At 42.0% G+C, this 19,732-nt stretch overlaps 3 protein-coding genes across 5 annotated transcripts; 2 read left to right on the top strand and 1 right to left on the bottom strand.

The window, feature by feature from the left end:
* Positions 1–1,246: 1,246 nt before the first annotated feature.
* On the bottom strand, positions 1,247–3,027 carry gfer (growth factor, augmenter of liver regeneration (ERV1 homolog, S. cerevisiae)). Its single transcript, XM_083895957.1, has 3 exons — positions 2,652–3,027; positions 1,980–2,194; positions 1,247–1,657 (listed from the first exon to the last, which is right to left on the bottom strand). The coding sequence occupies exons 1-3, from the start codon at positions 2,874–2,876 to the stop codon at positions 1,495–1,497; spliced, it is 603 nt and encodes a 200-aa protein (XP_083752083.1). The 5' UTR covers positions 2,877–3,027; the 3' UTR covers positions 1,247–1,494.
* Position 3,028: 1 nt separating this feature from the next.
* drg2 (developmentally regulated GTP binding protein 2) lies at positions 3,029–7,143 on the top strand. Of its 3 annotated transcripts, none has more exons than XM_083895954.1 (14): positions 3,029–3,125; positions 3,376–3,469; positions 3,999–4,159; positions 4,261–4,350; positions 4,444–4,504; positions 4,827–4,917; positions 5,006–5,078; positions 5,179–5,269; positions 5,557–5,654; positions 5,805–5,881; positions 5,991–6,079; positions 6,210–6,268; positions 6,515–6,568; positions 6,839–7,143. In XM_083895954.1, exons 2-14 carry the CDS (start codon positions 3,406–3,408, stop codon positions 6,923–6,925), a joined length of 1,095 nt encoding a protein of 364 aa, XP_083752080.1. In that variant the 5' UTR covers positions 3,029–3,125; positions 3,376–3,405; the 3' UTR covers positions 6,926–7,143. The 3 variants fall into 3 exon arrangements, with proteins under 3 accessions (XP_083752080.1, XP_083752082.1, XP_083752081.1); XM_083895956.1 differs by having other exon boundaries at positions 3,068–3,125; positions 3,381–3,469; XM_083895955.1 differs by lacking the exon at positions 3,029–3,125 and adding an exon at positions 3,150–3,237.
* Positions 7,144–16,216: 9,073 nt separating this feature from the next.
* LOC310933143 (uncharacterized protein) lies at positions 16,217–18,627 on the top strand (the record flags this gene model as incomplete). The annotated part of the gene is made up of 3 exons (XM_083896564.1): positions 16,217–17,820; positions 18,294–18,465; positions 18,571–18,627. The coding sequence occupies 3 exons, from the start codon at positions 16,217–16,219 to the stop codon at positions 18,625–18,627; spliced, it is 1,833 nt and encodes a 610-aa protein (XP_083752690.1).
* Between the last annotated feature and the right edge of the window lie 1,105 nt (positions 18,628–19,732).

Genomic DNA, 19,732 nt, shown 5'->3' with positions numbered 1-19,732 from the left:
CCCAGCTGTGAGTTCTAAGATAGTGGATCCTCCTACATTTCCCACAGTGCAACGTGGTGGAATCATTATTATCCTGCAAAGGTGCAATGTAGTGCAAGATGTAAATAAGTGACTCTCGCACTCTTGTCTTTGCAGCGCTTCCACTGAGAGGAAGATACTGATGATGTCAGTATTTCCCACATATCCCTGATGTCAGACAATAACAGGGTTTTTAGCCCCAGAGCTGTTTGTGATACGTTTATTAAAAATCACATGATGTTTCCTGATCTGTGAACATCCACAGAAGAAGACAGGGGGTTAATTAACACCCTGACAGTTTTCCCTGTGCGGTGAACACGTTGTAAAGCCTTTCAAGGCTAATTTGCGGTTTTACGGCTCGACGATCCATTACCTCAACTTCTGCTTCTACTCGGCAGTCACATGGTTTCTGGATCTACCTCTGTTTACGCTGCTCATGACTCACTTGACTTCACCGGCTGTCTTCTAGTGGAGCCTTGGCTCAAAATATAGAGTGCACAGGATTTGCGTCCAGTTTTAAAGACATCATCAAACACAATGCGCATGTTCTACCATAACAGGTTCAAACGCTTGGAAAATGGGGCAGATGTCAACAAATCATTGCTGCTTGCATGCTCTGTATTGCGTGTTTTACTGGCAACATCAGAAATGAGGCATCGTTTCCACCAACATTGGAATTTCGTATTGTTTTTGGCTCACATAAAACAGCTTGAAACAGAGATGTCAATAGATCTTCGCCATTACGCCAAGAAAAAGTGACACCGAGGACACTGAATGTGTCAAATAAGCATGGATTTTGTTGAACTTCCCATTTCATTTAGAAGTCCCTATACGACTTCTAAATGTCTATATGACTGTCATATATTTACATTTTACAAAGGTTCAATAATATTTGAACTAAAATGGGTCTGATATTATAAAGGCCACAAGGACTTTACACAACATAGTCACAAAATCCTTCCTCACACATTAACTAATAAAACACGACATGGAAAGCAAACTCATGATGGCGAATCTGTGCCAAACACAACAAACGTTTAGTCATAAGTTCCTCATCATGGGATACTTGTATCACATATGACTGAGGCAATCACTTTAAATTACGTAACACACACACACAATTTATTATTTTTATTCATTTTATACACAAGTGAGAAGTCTGATCAATCAAAACGGTATCATATTTTTCACACATTTGTTTTATTTTGTGTTTTAGTCAGTCATTTTGACAGTCAGCCAATGCAGTTGTATGGTTGTGCTCACAGAAGTCTCCATGTAGAATCTACACCCAATGGTGTTTTTTGTAGCCGCATGTTTTATTGGTATAGATCAGTTAGAATTGACCGTATGACATTTATCGCTCGCCTTTCCATCAGGCTTCACCTCCACTTTGTGGCGTTCCTCCTTCTCAAAGGTCGGGCACTGACAGGAAGAACTTATTGACTCAGTCCTCTGCGCTCTCCCCCCCGCAATCCGTCAATCACAGGAACCATCTTTCCATCCGTCTTTCCACCTCTCATCCACGCGAGAGCAGTCGAACTCAGGCTTCCCCAGCCGGACGTTGACGTCATTGTGGAGATGACAGAGCCACTTAGAGAAAGCGTGGCGATTGCTGGTGTCTGGCTGATTGGTTTTTAATCTGTGGGGAGGAAAATATGTCACTCAACAAATGGGTTAGTGGCTGCATGGAAGGTGCAAATACATCAGTGCTGAAAAGACACTTCAAAACTCTAATGCTGGACCTCTATCGCCCCCTGTGGACTTCTGAGTAATTACAAATACAGACCGACATGTCTCATGTTTTTTCCTACAGTATTTCTGTAACTTATGTGTCGTTTATCTGTCTTTTTCCTAAGTGTTATTTGTTCTAACTACATCCAGTCTGGTTAATTTAAAGGCACACACACAGATGAGCACAGGCAGGCCCCATATGTGACTGTATAGAGTCAGTGTGGGCTGACCTTCCTCTGAGATCCTCTGCACATTCATCGCAGGGGTAGAACTTGGAGAAAAGTTTGATGAACTGTCCCATCTCTTGCTGTTGTGTGGAGGACGGTTGGTCCGGGTAATACGCTGCCATGGTGTGCAGTAAAGACCAGGTGTTGCGTCCCAATTCTTCTCGGTCCAGCGGACACTGTGGCTCTTCAAGTGGCTCCGACTCTGCAGCTTGGACCTCCTGGGTGGTGACAACAGACATTTAGACGAACACAGCAGAGTCAGCGATTCTAAGAGACAGGCACAGTGTAGTCAAGTCATGTTGATTTACGGTTGCGGCTGCAGGGGGATATATACACAAGTCAGATCCAGTCCATCAGACAGAGTGTTGAACATCACTATTAAATCAGTGTAATAAATAAATACTAAACACGACTTATGAAATGCAATAAGATAGATTAGAGCAAATGTTTGCCAATAAATTAGTTAGCTGCACCCTGTTCTCTATGCTGTGAATACATAGACAAACCCTGCACTTTTAACTTTGTCTTCAGTTAGACAGATATCATGATGTATCTCTTGATTGGATTGTCTTGCAATATATCGATTATCACAGAATCGTTGTATCGTTTGCTTCATCTTGGCTGTAGAATTCAGTCCTACTAAAAACCTTTTGAACCACCTTGAACTCGTGTTACCTGCGCAGCAGCAGTAGCAGCGGTCTCCTGTTTTTTCTGAAGCTTCATCCACGATGTAAAGTCCGTACATGCTCTGCATGGCTTCTTCTTCTTCACCTCGCCGGTCTGCGCCTGCTCTTTACCGGAGCTTTCGTCCGCTGCTCCGCCACTCACTGCGAACGGAAAGGCTTCAAACCCAGGCGGGTTGACAGCCTGTGATGCCCTCGATCCTGTGGACGCAGCCATGTTCGATCCTCAGTCTCTACTTAGGATAATTAACGGCTAAACTGCGATATTGACACACACGACGATCTACACTACGTGTAAAAAAATATGTTTGTACGTATCAATATTTAACATGACACCAAACTCTCAGTCAAACTCCGCGTTACACAACGACCGATGACAGCACGAAGACGAATGGGACCGCAGTTTAGTCACTTCCTTGTTTCACCCGGAGTGCACACAGGGACGGAATGAGTTCCGGTTGGTAATGTGAGTTACTTGTGCATGCCGCAGAGAGTAGCCTCATTCAAAGTGTATGTTTCTGCCATTTTACCACATCTAAAGCTCTTGACATCACAGTTACTTTATAGCGGACACTGTTGTAAGTGTCTACGTGCTGAATTCCCGCTCCTGTTGCGGTGTGCCAATTGTTTAGTCGCACTATTAGCCGCGAGGCTAACAAAGCTAACAACTGTGGAGAATGACACGTTTGTGTTTTCCATGTTTCTCTCATTGACAGAGCAGCTATAGCATCACCTGAGCCGCCACTATGGGGATCTTGGAAAAGATCGCGGAAATAGAGAGAGAAATCTCTCGGACACAGAAAAACAAAGGTGAGAGAGAAAGAAAGAAAGAAAGAACGCAGCCACAAAGCTAACCGATAAACATGGTTGCAAATTAGCTCGGTGAATGTGTGTGTTATTAAAAGGGCTGAGCAATAAAGTTTTTCCAAATCACATCGCGATATCTTAATTGTAACATCTGCAATTTAATAGTACGATTCTTTATTGTTCTGAGTCCTATGCCAATTAAAACTTAGCATTCCCGTTGTAAACAGTACATATTTTTAAGTCATTTTAGTTACAATTGTGGTCAATATTATGTATCCACTGTGATAATACTCCATCACCTGCTTGCTAGGGCTAACTCTAGCATGTCCAGTTGCCTATAGCTAACTACAGAAATTCTATGATCTGGATGAATGAGGATCTTTAAACACTTACAGACATTTTAAGGAGGAACCCTCTAACTGATGCCATGTCTTATACATTAAACGTCAATGTGTGAAATTGTCATTTTAAGTCATCAAGTTTCGCAGAGAAGGGGATTGTGACAGTTTCTTTGTCTTTTTCTCCCCCCCAGCTACTGAGTACCATCTGGGTTTACTCAAAGCCAAACTAGCCAAGTACAGATCTCAGCTTCTGGAGCCCTCCAAGTCAGCGGGGGGCAAAGGAGAGGGCTTCGATGTTATGAAATCAGGAGATGCTCGTGTTGCTCTAATCGGTTTCCCCTCTGTGGGTAAGGTAAGTTGACAAGATAGGTGATTGGTGTTGGTTCTGTGCCTGTATAATTTTATAATTTGTCAAACAAACACTGACATGCATTGCTCTGTTGTGTCCTGCAGTCCACCTTCCTTAGTTTGATGACGTCAACAGCCAGTGAAGCTGCTTCCTATGAGTTTACTACCCTCACTTGCATACCTGGCGTCATAGAGGTAAACACACATTCATATTCTCTCTGTAACTTGTGATAATTAACGTCATATTGTCACATTTACACTCTTTCTTTCTTACTTGTTGCTCTTCAGTACAAAGGGGCCAACATCCAGCTGCTGGATCTGCCTGGAATTATTGAGGGTGCTGCCCAAGGTACATTTGTTGTATTTCACTTGAAAACCTGAGTGAAGGAACTGCAGATTTGAAATTATGTTTTCATCTGATCTAGGGCTTTTTTTTTTTCATAATTGATTAATATGTAAATTAGTTTCTCAATAAATTGAGTACTTGTGTGATCTGTAAAATGTCAGAAAATGATGATCATTGTCACCCAAACCTGGAGATGATGATGTTCTCAAAGGTTACCTACATGTCAGAAATAGTGAACTAGGCAGCTGGGGCTTCCTTTCTATCTTAATGGAAACACCAAGCTCCCCAGATGAATATAGTACACTGACCTTTGACATTTCTGTAGGTAAGGGTAGAGGTCGGCAGGTCATTGCTGTTGCCAGGACAGCAGATGTTGTCATCATGATGCTGGATGCCACCAAAGGAGATGTTCAGAGGTGTGTGAGAGGCTCTGTTTTTGTGTACAATCAAATTAATTAGAAGAGTCTAATATAACAAATATTGCCTTTTCTTAAATCTTTGCAGAGATCTTCTAGAAAAAGAGTTGGAGACAGTGGGCATCAGACTCAACAGAAGGAAACCAAATATTTATTTCAAGGTACTGTTTTAATTTTCTAATTTTGGTGAATAGAAGAGAACAGCCATCAAAATCTTAGTTTTTTAATTTGTGTAAATGTGCTTTACCCACCTCTCTGCAGCCTAAGAAAGGTGGCGGCCTCTCCTTCAACTCCACGGTTCCTCTCACCATGTGTTCAGAGAAGCTGGTTCAGCTCATCCTTCATGAATACAGTATCCTTCAGCCAACGACAGTTCACTGTTCATCTCCCTCTCAGTGAATTTGTACATCATATCCAGGGATAAAATTCTCGGGACATGTGTGAGCACATGGAATTCACAACTTTCTCTGAATGTTAATTTTCAACTGTAAAATAACATTCAGAAGTAGGAATGACATGGAAGCAACTGACTTCAGCCTGGAAATCCATCCTCATGACCACTGGAGAAATCAAAAGTGTTTTAGAAAAGTATTTTTGTTGTATGCTGCATCTGTTTGATATCTTTAACCGTGTCCTCAGAAATCTTTAATGCAGAGGTCCTCTTCAGGGAAGACAGCACACCAGACGAGTTCATTGATGTCATAAATGGGAACAGAGTTTACATGCCTTGCCTTTATGTACGTAAATCTCACCAGGAGGTTAAATCAAAGCCATGTACTGTACCTTCCTTAACTCTATAGAAGCCACCATTTTTGTTTGAGGTTACCACGCTCAGTTTTTGTTGAAGATTTCTCAATCCTAATTTTCTCTATTCGTGTGATTGTCAGGTGTACAATAAGGTGGATCAGATCTCCATTGAGGAAGTGGATCGCCTGGCTCGCAGAGCTAACAGTGTTGTCATCAGGTGTGTAAATAATTTTTGCTTTGACCCATAGTTGTCGTCTTACTACATTTTACAGTACACATGTAAATGCATTAAACCCCATGCATTTCTTTGCTTTTATGTGCTTCAGTTGTGGAATGAAGTTGAACCTGGACTACCTTTTGGAGACGCTGTGGGAATACCTGTCTCTGATTTGCATTTATACCAAGAAAAGAGGAGGTAAACTCACATTTGCTCATTTCACAGTGGATGCAGCGGAGCAGTGTTGCTGCTGTCACGTGCCACGCGCTGTCCACATGGCTATATCGATTTTAAAAATGTATCCATGTCCTTTGTTTTTACCAATTAGAGCGTCCAGACTTTAATGATGCCATCATTATGAGAAGAGGAGCAAGTGTAGATCACGTGGTATGTAAAACATACATACAGAACTGTGGGAAAGTTGTTTTAAAAGGTGTAAAAATCCTATTAAGTAAGAATGCTTTCACATAATATATACATTGTTATTCTTTATTTTTATCAATTTACGAAATGAAAATGTAAAAATATTATATTTGTGAAAGCATTTACAGCATTTTTCTCACCTCCCTACCTTGTTTTAATAGTACTGTATATGAAACAATTAATGATTGTGGCTTTTCATTCTCCCTGCAGTGCCATCGAATCCACAGAACCCTAGCCAGTCAGTTCAAATATGCTCTCGTTTGGGTAAGTTCAGGTTTTCAGAGGCAATGACCTTTTTGAAAATTCACTCACTCACTCACCTTTGCTCCATAAACGACTTGAATCAACTTTCTCATTCTGACGTGTGCACAAGAATAAACACAGACATAGTTTATTGATGTCAGATGAATAATTCACAAACATAAAAAAACATTTACAAATGCTATAAGCCTCAAGCATTTGCCTTCGAGTGCCTCTGAAGCACACTGTTACTGTTGTGGATGTCAATAGTTGTTTTTGTGTTGGGTTTTCCAGGGAACCAGTACCAAGTACAGCCCACAGAGGGTTGGTGTAACACACATCATGGAGCACGAGGACGTCATCCAGATCGTGAAGAAGTAAAAACAAGCTTCTGACTGGACAGAGAAGAGACTGAGCAGAAGGGGGGGGGGGAACAACAGCACTGTACAGTAGATACACAGCAACACCATTCTTATTTTGTATATGATAATTAGCAAAAGAAAGAAATTTGGTTTGAGTTGATTGTGGAAAAGAATCGGATTCATTTTACCTTTTAAGATGCAGATGTATCGTGGAGTTAGAGAGAGAACCTGGGAAAAATAAAGACCCTAAAACCCTAAGTAAGTCCTTGTGTTTACATTCTTAAACCTTTTTCTTTTTTTACCTTTTAAGGGTAAGTGGTGCAAAATGGCACCTCAAAGGTGAAACCTGGTACGACAAAGCCAAAACTAAGTTGCACCAATTTTCACAAGACTTGGTGGAAACATGTCACAACTCAAGACAAACAAAAAAGCATATTGCACATGTGTCAAACTCAAGGCCTGGGGGCCAGTGATTAATTGGTCTTAAAAATCTGTGCAACAGGGAGTCGGCCATTTTTAATTTTTGCATGGTGCATTGAAAATTTCGTAAATGGAAATAAAGCTCACTTAACGTGACCTTAGTGTCTCCTCTGCTGATGGAGAGGGTCCGTTGCCTCCGACTCCACCATGATGCCTCCCTCGCTGGCGCCGCCCTGCTGTTCGTCTGTTGTCACTGACCCCCCCCAGTGTTCCAAGACAGGCAGACTGACCGTTTTACTTTCAGAAGGTATGGACTTCCATCCAGTACTCCCCATTCACTCGCTCACACACAAGCACAATAGCACCATTAAATATTCACAAGCATCTCTTTGGTCTTGGAGAGGGGGGCTGAGTGTGAGGCTTTTTCGGGACAGAGGGGAAGGAGAGAGTTTGACAGAGCAGGCCCTAAAACATGCTTTAAACATGTCTCCCCAGTGTGAGGCGTGGATGGAGAGATTCTGCTTTGGAATAACCTGAAGAGGAGAGAAAAGATGGAGGGATAACATCGTGGAGTAAAAGAGGACACAGGTACGGTCCACTGGGTGTGTATTGTGTGGAGCAGGCAGGCATGACACTTGATGCTGCTTGGCTCCATATGGCATGGCTAACTGTGAGTGTGTGTGTGTGAGTGTTTGTAGTGCCTCTAAGCACGAACTCTGTGTTTTATTGTGTAGCTATTCCATAAGTGTTGTGTTCATTTATTGATTGGTTGATTTGACACGCACAGTGCATGTTAAATACTTCTGTAAATAAACCGGAGTTAGCCAAAGTTAGCTAGTTTTCATGTAGTCAGGTGTGTCATGATGCTACAATGGCAAAATACTACAATACTTTTAAATACTACAATACTTTAAAGACAAAAACAAAGTACTTTAGTAAAATTTGACATTTCAACATTAGTGGTAATTCAGCGGCAGCTGGTTGCATTTAGCTTTTATGAGTTTAAAAGTAGCATAAAAAGAGTTAGCATCACGGTGCGTTCAACTAAACAGATTCAGTGTAATGTTGAAGCTTTAATCTGATTCTAATCAACTAAATCTGCATAACGCATCAGAGAACTAAGTGTGTAGAGATGAAAAACAAATATTTTAACATATTTCAACATCTTTAGATATCTAAATCGTGTTGAAAAAAAAGCTATTTGATTTTGTGTTGTAGTTGAAGATTTGCTCATTTAGTGCACATTTGCACATCTGTTTTAAAAGCCAAAGTCATTAAACTGTTTTAAGTGTTTAATTTAAGTTCGGGATCCCCACAGTTAGTGCTTCACTTGGAAAACAAAAGTGTAAATTAATGCTAGGCCAAAGAAAACAAAAGTGACACTGGTTTAGTGTCAATAACACAACTATAATTAATGCAATTCATAGTGTTACATTTGTATCAAGAATAGTCAAACACTGGCTACTCCCCCCCCCCCCCCCCAATCAGGTTCAGCTTAGGGCCCCATAAAGGCTTGGGCTGGCCCTGTAAATCTAACAGAATTGTTTGTCATTGATGTATAATTAGTTGGATAAAATTTGACCAGTTTTTTAATTTATTCTTTTGATTTTTTTCTGATCTTTTACTCGTAAAACGTGAGAAACACAGTAAAGAGCAGTGTGGGGCTCTTGTTTTCTTTGAAGGAAGTGACTTTTTGTCAGTTTTATTCATTTATTTCAGTGGCCCTTTAAGAAAAAGAAAATCTATTTATTGTGTCAATGTCGCAACAATTGTTGTGTGTTGTCTAATTTCACATCATGGGCCTCTTACTGTACAGCACAAAAAGCAGCTGAATTTCAGGTGATTTCAGTTTGTTACCAAAGCTATAATTAGTTTTGTCAATTTTATTTTTAGAAGAAACCAGGACTGGCCTTTTTCACTCAAGTCATTTTGACGTTCTTTAGCAGGAAAAGCACCGGTGTTACTGATAACATTAACAATGGCTCTGTTCAGTTCTTACGAGTCAGGACAGTGTGACAGTGACCCAGCCTGCATCCTGAAACTGATACAGCTGAAGGGAACTCGGCCATTAGATTATTTACACTTGTGTTTTTCCTACCTTCCTTCTAATACTGAAGTGCACAATTCATTAAAACACATATAATTAATTCAAAATAAATAGATATTTTCTAAGAACAAAAAAATATTAACAATTATCAGCCGCTGTTCTTTAGTGAAGTTATAAACAGTTATAAATGCCTGTTCAGGACCAGGAGAGTAGAATATCACCATATTACAATCATTTATGTTTATACTCTCACATACTTTCTGGCTGAATATACACTGTGACAGCAGTCATAAACTATATTTATCAATGTGTGAGTTGGCTCTATATGAGGAGGCCTGATTACTTGGTCTCTTCTGCCCTCTTCTGCTTCAAGCTGCTCATTACAGGTAGTTGCTTCTGAGAGAAGTTTACATGCAGGTTAATTTTGTCTTTTTTTAACAGTGATGAAGTATTTGTTGTTTTTTAATTAAACCTTTATTAAATAAGAAAAAAAAGTCTCGTTGAGATTTTAGAAAATGAAACAAGTATAGTGCTATGAAAACATACAAAGCTTTAAGTACTTGCAGAATCTTGTGCAAACAGTGATTTGATGAACATAATAGTCTTGTTTTGTGTGTGTGGGTCAACAATGCAGTGCATTTGCCTTTGTGTTAACGTAATCTCTATTACAGAGGAAAACAAGTGGTCAGGTTGTTTTCTGTTATCGTCTTGCACGTAAATTAGCCCCAAACACTCACATGGAACACACTCATTCATAGTATCCCACACAAGGACAACTTTTTATTGAGACATGTTGTGTTGCCAGAAAGAGAACCACCATGTTAAGACATTTAGTATAATTGCAATTGTTAATTTGCCTCAAACTCAAAAAAGTGTTTGTGTTCAAAAACACAAACTGAAAACTGGGATTATAAGTACATCGGAGGCAGTCAGATGTTAGTGGAATTAAATATTTTAAAATCACTGGAAACTGATATTTATAGGTCTTAATTAATAACTAGAATAACAGCTCCACTCACATTGCTGTTGATCTGTTTAAATTGTTAAATTATACTTAATTACATTATCTTAAAATCAACAAAACATCCCATTTTGAGTTGAATTTTAATACATAAAACAAAATGTTAAATCTCTATCGAAGGTTCTTTACATTTGGTCACAGTTGTATTTCTATGCCTATTATTATTGGGTAACTAAATGTTAAATGTTTATTGTTATGTTAAATTCATATGACCGATCAAACCAAATACATTCATATTTTTTTATAGGTTATTTCCAATGAAGAATATAATCTTGGTTTTTGAAGCTCAGATATTTTAAATTTTTTATTCCTTTTTTTTGTTATGAGTAATATACAGCATTTGTCAAGCATAATATATGCTATACTTATACTCATTTAGATATTCATTAGTTTGGACATAGGTCTAATTTAGTGATCAAATTAGTAACTTATTTGCATATTATGTGAATGAGAATTCTAAAGCTAGATCTAAATATGAAATTACATCTAGAATCAAAAAGTCAGAATCAGTTTTATTTATATAGGCCAAATGTATATGTGTGTGTGTGTGTGTGTGTGTGTGTCTGTGTGTGTGTGTGTGCGTGTGCATGCTTGTATTTGTCACCTGGTAAGGACCTTTTCTGGTATAACACTTATCCTGGTCCTAATGAGGCAGAATCTCATTTCTGAGGAAATGGTGTGTGTGTGTGTGCGTGTGTGTGCGTGTGTGCGTGTGTGCGTGCGTGCGTGCGTGCGTTCGTGCGTGCGTGCGTGCGTGCGTGCGTTCGTGAGACATAAAGAGAGAAAGCTTTTTGTGGCAGGTGTGCATGTGAGCTCTGATAAGGCTCTCCAAGCACACACACTCAGCCTTTTGTCATTGCAGCAGTCTCATTATAAATCATTGTGGACTTTGTCATTTGGACAGCAGTGTGGGACGATGATAGCGTACATCACTGTGTGTGTGTGTGTGTGTAATTCAGCCCTTAATGCACAATGGCTCTGCCCATTCGTTTACTCGGCCACTCATTCAAAGCGGGCCATGGTAAACGACATGTACATATGCCGCATGTTGACTCAGAAACCTAATCAGTGCACGGCTGATGTTAAACGGAGTCTAGTACTGTATGTGCTCGGCCTCTGTCGAGTGTCCGCTCACTGTTGAGAATGTGTACTGTAGATGCACAGGTAATCACTGAGGCTTCACTGAAGAAACACACACTCTGTGTTTATCACTTGAGGCCCATTGTGTGTCCAGCTGGTTCATGTCACTGTCAAGGGAACTGAAAGGAATTATGTGTTTTGTATGTGTGTGTGTTTGTTTGTGTGTGTGATTGAGCTATAAAACATCAGCACAGGGTCCAGTTGAGCAGCAGGAGTCAGTGCAGCCCAACACAAGTCAGTGATGTGAGAGTTTGCCTTCTGACACTTTGGTATTTGTGGAATATCAGTCGAACTGTCACTCAAAAGAAGAGACGAGGTAAGCTTTTCACAAGCCAGGGGCTTCATTTATTTATAAATGTCCATGTACATAGTCAGGAGAGGACGTGTCACACCACTGTTTGATTTGTTTGATTTAAGAAATTTTGACATCAGGCCAAAAATCTGCACTGTTTGATCTGCGTGGTTTAGCTGAGGTGATTTTTAATGACCTTCTTAATGAGAGTAATGAGAGGCAAAAGTAAACAGCCAACAGAAATCAATGCATTCATAAAACCTGCTATTGTGTAGGGCTGAACGACTGTGAACAAATATATATCTCACCCAAATATCATCAGTTTGATCGAATTATTTATTGATTTTCAATGTTGAAGCTGTGGCTGAAGTATTTCAATGAGTTTGTAACTCATTAATATCAAATCAAGCAGCATGTTTATATTTCTAAGTCTATTTATAGCCGCTGTTCAACCCAAGTGTTGCTCTTTGAGCCTGTTGTCGCAGGTCTCTGTGTGTGTGTGGTGTATGTGTGGTGTACTCTAGCATCTCTCCATTGTCAAATAGCATGCTAATCTGACAGCGAAGGTTAAGACCTGAATGGGGTTTAAAGGCTTAAATGAAATCGGAGTCTAAACTCATTATCATCCTCCTGTCTGTTGAAATGGCTCTTCCTCTGACTTTTATATTAACAAATTAGCACAATATTTCCAGGGCCGATTTTGACTATATATGTATATTTACAATAGGTGAATTGGTCACTCTAAATTGACCATAGGTGTGACTGGCGAACTGTCCAGGGTGTACCCCGCCTATTGCCCAATGTCAGCTGAGATAGGCACAGCACCCCCCGCGACCCTCTGGTGGAGGATAAAGCGGTAGATAATGGATGGATGGATGTATATTTACTTTTTTACCCCCATGACGTTATTATTATTATCTATTATAGTATAATAGGCATGAAAAATATGGCATGAATCACTTCCTGTGTGCAGCATGGGTGACATGAGATTGAAACATAGAGTTGTGTGAAGCTGATAGACTTATTCAGCACTGTGTGAGGTCTGAGCACTTCAGACCTTTGTATGGGTGGGTGTGTTTAAGCTTAAAGCCTAAAGTCTGCAGATAATTCAGTGTAAGATATATATATTGTGAGACTGACCTGCATGAGTGTGTGTATATGTGTGTGTGTGTGGACATCATTAAATGAGCCTGTTGGCTGTGCTCTGCTCAGGTGATCTCCTTTATTAGCCTTGTGTCGCTGAGTGCGTCTGCTGAAAGCGGGTTGTCAGTGATTGGCACGCACAGGAAGGAAACTCTCCCCTTCATCTCAAACTCACTCACTCGCTCCCTGTATCACTCTCTCTCTCTCTCTGCAGTGTTCCATCTCTCGCCATCTTTCGTTCCACTCGAAACGGTTTATTTTTCTCTCACACACCTTTTTAATGAATTGTTTTCAGTGACTCTCTTCGTTTTGATCTGTAGTTCAGTCATCAGCAGTTCATTGATGCACCACCAAGTGCGAAAGGAGGTAGAACCTACTTAATTGAGGGCACAACTTTTTGATCTGGTTCCAATGAAAGATCGAAAATACCTCAACAAAGTTACTTCTACCTTTCCTTTTCCCTCCTTTCCCTTTGCTCAGCTCCCTCTCTTCTGCCTCCACCTCATCCATATCCTATACCATTTCATTCAGTCAACAGACCACATCATCCAGACATCAGATACACAACACGCTTATCACGCTTATGTGATCACTTTTGAACTTTCCTTTCCTTTCCTTTCATAGCTTCATCTCATTTAATTTGCAGTTACAAGACGTCACGGTCACTGCCTCTGGTCATATGCGATAGACGTTTCTCCTCGGATACTTCACGTCAAGCCTCTTGGTCCTCTGACATCTGTTAAGTAGAATGAAAACTCGATGGCCCGTTTTAAAGGTGCAGTGTGTAACTTTTGGTGAATTCGTTTTTTGTTGTTATTTTTCTGCCTCTGCTTTATTTTCATGAACAGAAATAATATGGCATTATTTGTATGCTGCATACTTCACCTGGAAATGGGCTCTGTCAAACAATACTATCAGACTTGACCGAGGGAGTACTTGTGTGTATACAGCAGCAGCACAAGGGTTGGTGCGGCAAGAGGCTTTTATTCCATCAAACTAAGGTCTTGAGCAGTAGAATTCACTTATGAAACATTTTGTGGGCTTTTTGCAGCTATCTGGCTATGTGCTAGCATAACTTTGCTGTTGCCTCCGTCTGTCTTGACATAAATGTGTTAGCCTCCAATGGTTGTGAGTGATACAAGATTGTGTCTCATTTGACAAAGGTTTGAACTACATAGGCAGTTATATATATTTAGTTACACACTATATTTTGAAATATTACAGTGTTGATCTTTCCTTCAGATAATGCTCAGCTTAGCTTTTTTAATTGTGCCATTAGCCTCCATCATCTCTCTGCTATGTGGTGTCTGGCTACCAACCCCTGACACTACCCCATATGTATAATATATCGGTTGGGAGAAGGCCAGGATGGGGTTAACCCTTTGTGATATATTTAGAGCGACCTGCGATGAATGTTTTATCCATGCTGCGTAGGCAGAACACAGGACCGTCATTAAACATTCACATCTGCCACTGAGATGACCTCCTGGAATATCAGCCCATCATCAAAGAATTAACATCCAGCCATCATCAATGAGCTAACACCAGAATCATCATTTATGTAATACCGTCGCATGTAATGCCTCACACCCATAAATACATGTTGCAACTTGCACTTTTATAGGTGGGGCGTCGATGTGTGTGTCAAGCAAAATATACCAATCGGCCACAGTGACGACGAGGCCACAATGACAAGGTTTAAGTAAATTAAAAGGTAATTCCAGTGGGGATCATTGTATTTAATGCACAACAGTTATTCATAATGATATCTTGAAGCATAGTAATGCCTGGATAGAATTCTGTATATAATGTTGCAACAAACTGAGCATTTGAGCAAAGACTGAGCAGAAAATGATGCAAACCCTTTTCCAAGTGTTCACCCTTATTTGATATGTACATTTTTACTGGTGTTTTCTGATTATGGTGGACAAGAAAATTCAAATTAGTTGAATACCTCAGTTAAGTTACTCACCTTCCTGTCTTCTCGTGAGTAAGACTACAAAACTGCATCCTTCTACATCAAATGTTGTGGGATGATTGTTTCATAAGAATTTTAGCACACATCACTCTCAGCTGTGGTCCATGCTGCTGCTGCTGCTGCTGCTGCAGGTGTGTATGTGCGTTTGGCTCTGTGTGGCTTCACCTCTCAGACACAGTTTAGCAACAGCTCAGGCAAACTGCATTATTCATGCAGGAGCGAGTCTGCAGATAGAGTTACTCCAATGCAGTATAGCTGGTCCATTTTCTTGCTATTTGCATTTATAACAGGAGATGTGCTCACTCTGATATGTACACACAGGCCCTACACTACATATGCTCGTATGTTTACACGCATGCGCCGAGGATATGTTGAGGCCCAGGAGTTGAGGCGAGCACGGCAATGGATGAAGTTGCAGTAACCAGAGAGAGATGGAGAAGGTTGCAGGAGGTCACAAAGGCAAGCTGACGTGAATATGGGAGGATACAACCACAGATGTGACACACACATACACGCTCACTCTCAGACAAAGAAGAGGACACCCCTGAAGGCCAAGACTCCCAACTGTTGCATGCACAGCGGCTCTCCTTGCTGGGGGAACATCCTGCCAAAGTTGGCTCAGCGGCCAAGATGAGGATTTACTGCCGGACTCACAGAATGCACTAACAATGGGAGACACACAAAGGACTACACGGATGCTGTCACAGGGATAGCACGTTCTTTTATCCACTGTGTGAATCTGGGAAGTGAACTACAAACCTTTGAAGAGGATCAACACCAGGAATGTGTTTTTGCTATGACGGAAGCAACACAATTGAGAGATGCTGCAATTTGTAAGATGACGTTTTTGATGTGTAACATTTTAAATTCACTCAGCACCTGCTTTTTAAAAATTGAATAGTCCTATACAGGTTCCCATCTCTTTTTACACACGGTGACAACAGCTCATTTAAGGATTGAAGACGTACTGTAATGTGAGCGAGCACAGATGGCTGAGATTCCAACTGCTTTACGAGATCGTGTTTTGAAGGACTGTGGTTTTGTCTGTGACACAGTGTGACTTTTAGAGCAACTGCCTTGTGACAGAGTGTGAGTTTATGTTCCCTGGAGTGTGTCACTTTGGTGCCAGAAGATGCTTCAAATGGAAAAAGGAAATAAGAGGATGTTATACCTGGATTCATATCAACACTGACAATGATACTGCCTTGCTTTTGCACAATTTAGGGAACTTTTCCTGCCTTTTTTTTATGTTTTGAATGAAGACACACCATGGCACCAAAAAAAGGTGACTCAAAATCTGCTGCCAAGAAAGGCAAGTCAGAGGAGCCGAAGAAGGGAGGGAAAGATGACAAGAAAGGGGGGAAGAAAAATGAGGCGCCACCGGCTAAGGGTAAAGGAAAGGATGATGGCAAGAAGGGAAAGAGTAAGAAACCTGTCAGTGAGTCAGAGGAGGGGTCAGAGGAAGAGGAAGAGGAAGAGGAAGTAAAGAGTGAAGAGTCTGACAGCGAGGATGACTCGGTAGCCAAAAAGCCCACAAAGTCAGATAAAGGTAAAGGAAAAGCAGCTTTAAAAGGTGCATCCAAAGCCATGGCGATGAAGCCTGCTCGTAAACAGGCAGAATCATCGGACGAGGAGAGCACAGAAACGAAGGGGAAGCCACAGATGAAGCAAGGGATGGGGGCAATAAACCTAAAGAAGATGAGCAATGTTAACATCAAAGGAGCCTCCAAAGCCCTCTCTGGCCTCACAGGAAAATCCTCTCCGTTCAGCTTGCCCTCTAAACAACCACCGAAAGCAAAACCAAAAAGAAACCTTAAAAGCACCTCCCGTCTCTTCCTACGTCTCTCAAAGAAAAAGAAGCCCGCCGCTGGTGGTAAACCCCTTCTAGGTGCCAGTAAGCTTTTCGCTGGTTTTGGAGCTAAGTCACCCAACAAAAAGCCAGCTCTGTCTGGCTTCAACCTTTTTAATAAAAAAGATAAAAAAGATACCACATCTAAAAAGACACTAGATCTATCCAGTTTGGGAGGAAAGGGGAAAATGGCAACAGAGGCCAAGGGGTTGGGAGGGAAGTTCAAAGGTATGTTTGGGAAAAAGAAAACAGAATCAAGGTTGAAAGCTAAAAGCTGGATGTTGGGAAGGATTGCTGCAGCAACAAACTGGTTGACGGGGAGGTTTCTGACTGCTAAGGGTCAAGGTCGTCTGGGTGGTCGAGCAAGAGGAAAGAGGAATAAGCATCTGTCTTTTGCCAACAGGGACGGTAGAGGGAGACAGACAAATTATCACAATGAGGGATTTGAGTATTATGATGATGAGTATGGATATGACGAGTATTACCAGGACAGGTCGAGACCAAGAGGGAACCCAAGACAACCCATGACCTATGACTCATATGGAGCTTATGAGGATGAAATGGATTATTATGATGATGAAGAGTGGGAAGATGAATATGGTTACTATGATGAGGAGGGTAACTTTTATTATGATGATGAGGATGAGTTTTATTATGATGATGGCATGGCTTACTACACTAACCCTTATGGCTATTATGATGATGAGTATGAAGATTACTATGATGATGGTGGAATGGACTATTACTATGGTGAAGATGGAATGTTGTATACAATGGAGCCATACGGTTATTATGATGATGGCATTGATTATTTCGATGACCCATATGGAACTGGGCTGCATGGAGATTATTATGGCCATGACATGGGTTATAACTATGGGATGTCAGAGCCATATGGTATGATGAATAATGGTTATGATTCAGGCCTGTATCATGAGCCATTGCTTGGATATACAGACCCTGCTGCTGTTTACAACCCCTATCAGCAATCTCTTTATATGGATGCTGGGCCTGATCCAAATGAGTTAGGGCAGCTATATGGTCAGGAGCAGCTGCTTTATCCTCAAGCTGAACTATTTTCTACAGAACAGTTCAGGGTACCCAGGCCTCAGGTTAGCCTTTATGGAAAAGAAAGACTAGAGGTAGAAACCCTGCCACCTCCTCCTCCAAATTCCCATTTGACCTCCCCAATATTATTCCCTCCTAGTCCAGTTCTTGCCCTCAACAATCTGGAAATGATGTCAGATATACAACATGAGCAGCCCATCTACTCACACCCGCCTATGCAGCCACATTTTCCCACAGCCATGACCCAACAACAAACTCCTACTTTTCCCACACAAGTCCCCTTTGCTACAGCAATGATTTCTCAACCGGAGCATTTCTCCCTCCATCAGCATACTCATCCACCTTTTTCTGTTTCACCCAGTCACTTGTCCCCATCTCCCCTTCCACCACAAATGGCTTCCCAAGTGTATGAATCATTCCTTCCTCAAGATACACAAGTGTTCCAGATGGGGCAAATGTCACCACTGGTCACACAAAGACAGCCAATGATGCCCCCTCTGATGCATTCACCACTGCATTCACCAATGGCCTCACCAATGCCGATGCGAAGAATGAGTCCTCTACCATCACCACAGCTGTCAATGAGGCCAGGATCATTGAGGTCAATTGCACCTCCCTCACCCCGCTTCTCAAGACAACAACAACAACACATGGCCTTTCAATCAGGCATCCAGCCTGACCTTCATCTCTCTCCTCGTTTACATAGGAAGGGGCTTTCTCACCAGGCTTCAATGGCAGGTCCAAGGTCATCTCCTCGACTTGACAGACGACAACTACCCAGTCCACCTGTCTCTCCACCACCACGCAGGGCAGGAATGTCAGTTAGGGCTAAGTCATCCCTGGCAGGAGGAATAGAGGGAACTGGGTTGCGCAGGCAGCCCTCAAATGTCAGACGTCCGTCTCCACATTATAGCCCCCTAGCTTCACCCAGGGGATCAATGAGACGTAGAGCAAGCCCTCCACCTTCGCCGAGACTGTCTTTCAGAGCTCAACCACCTCCAGATGCAGTGCCTCTGCCATCTCCCAGACCACAATTGTTCAAAGGTAGAAAACAAACATCAAAACTGAGGCGTTCCCCCTCCTCTTCCCAACAATACTCACAAAGGAGGAGCCCACCCCTACCAGAGAGATCTCACTCTCCCCCCCAAGCATTTCGCCCCACCTCTCCTCAGCGCCCGGCTTCTCCTTCCCCATCACGAATCACCAGTCACAACTTACCCACCCGGTCCTCTACTCGTCGGCTTAGAGGAGGCGCAGGAGGTCGGAGTCATGTGCCCATGGGGGCTGTGAAACCCTCCCCAGCCAACCCCTACTCACAGAGACGTAGTAGACGAGGACCCCCTGTCACTCAACATGTAGCCCCCTTCAGATCATCTATTCATAATGTCCCAGCCTCTCCATCGGGGCACATAGGAGGCATTGCTGGCACTCCCATGCTATCCAGGGCAGGGTCGAGGCCCACTGGCTTAAGGGATTCAAGACAAATAAGTAATCCTCCAGGAGGATTCCACAGACCCGTGGGTAGGGGGCAGCCACTCGTCCGTATGTCCAGAAATCAATCTATTCAATCAAGGCAGTCTTTCAGAGGCCCTCCTCTAGTACCTCCTGTCTCTCCACAGCCATCTTTGAAACATAATGGCCCTTCTTCTCCCCAGCCATCAGTGCGTAGGCTGCAGAGCAGACCTCCATCTCCACTATTGCATCGTGCATCTGCTCTGCCTTCCCGCTCAGCCTCTCCCATGCACCATCTATCTCACCCACCTTCCCCCTTACCACACAGAGCTATGAGTCCAGGGCCAACATCTTTTCAACCCCCAGGACGTCATCCCAGTCTCCATGGTGGCCCACTCCAACCATCTCAGAGCATT

The sequence above is a fragment of the Microchirus variegatus genome, assembly GCF_963457635.1.
Source record: "Microchirus variegatus genome assembly, chromosome: 10".
NCBI lineage: Eukaryota > Metazoa > Chordata > Actinopteri > Pleuronectiformes > Soleidae > Microchirus > Microchirus variegatus.
The sequence above is the reverse complement of the archived record's forward strand: the minus strand, read 5'-3'. Positions and strand labels throughout refer to the sequence as shown.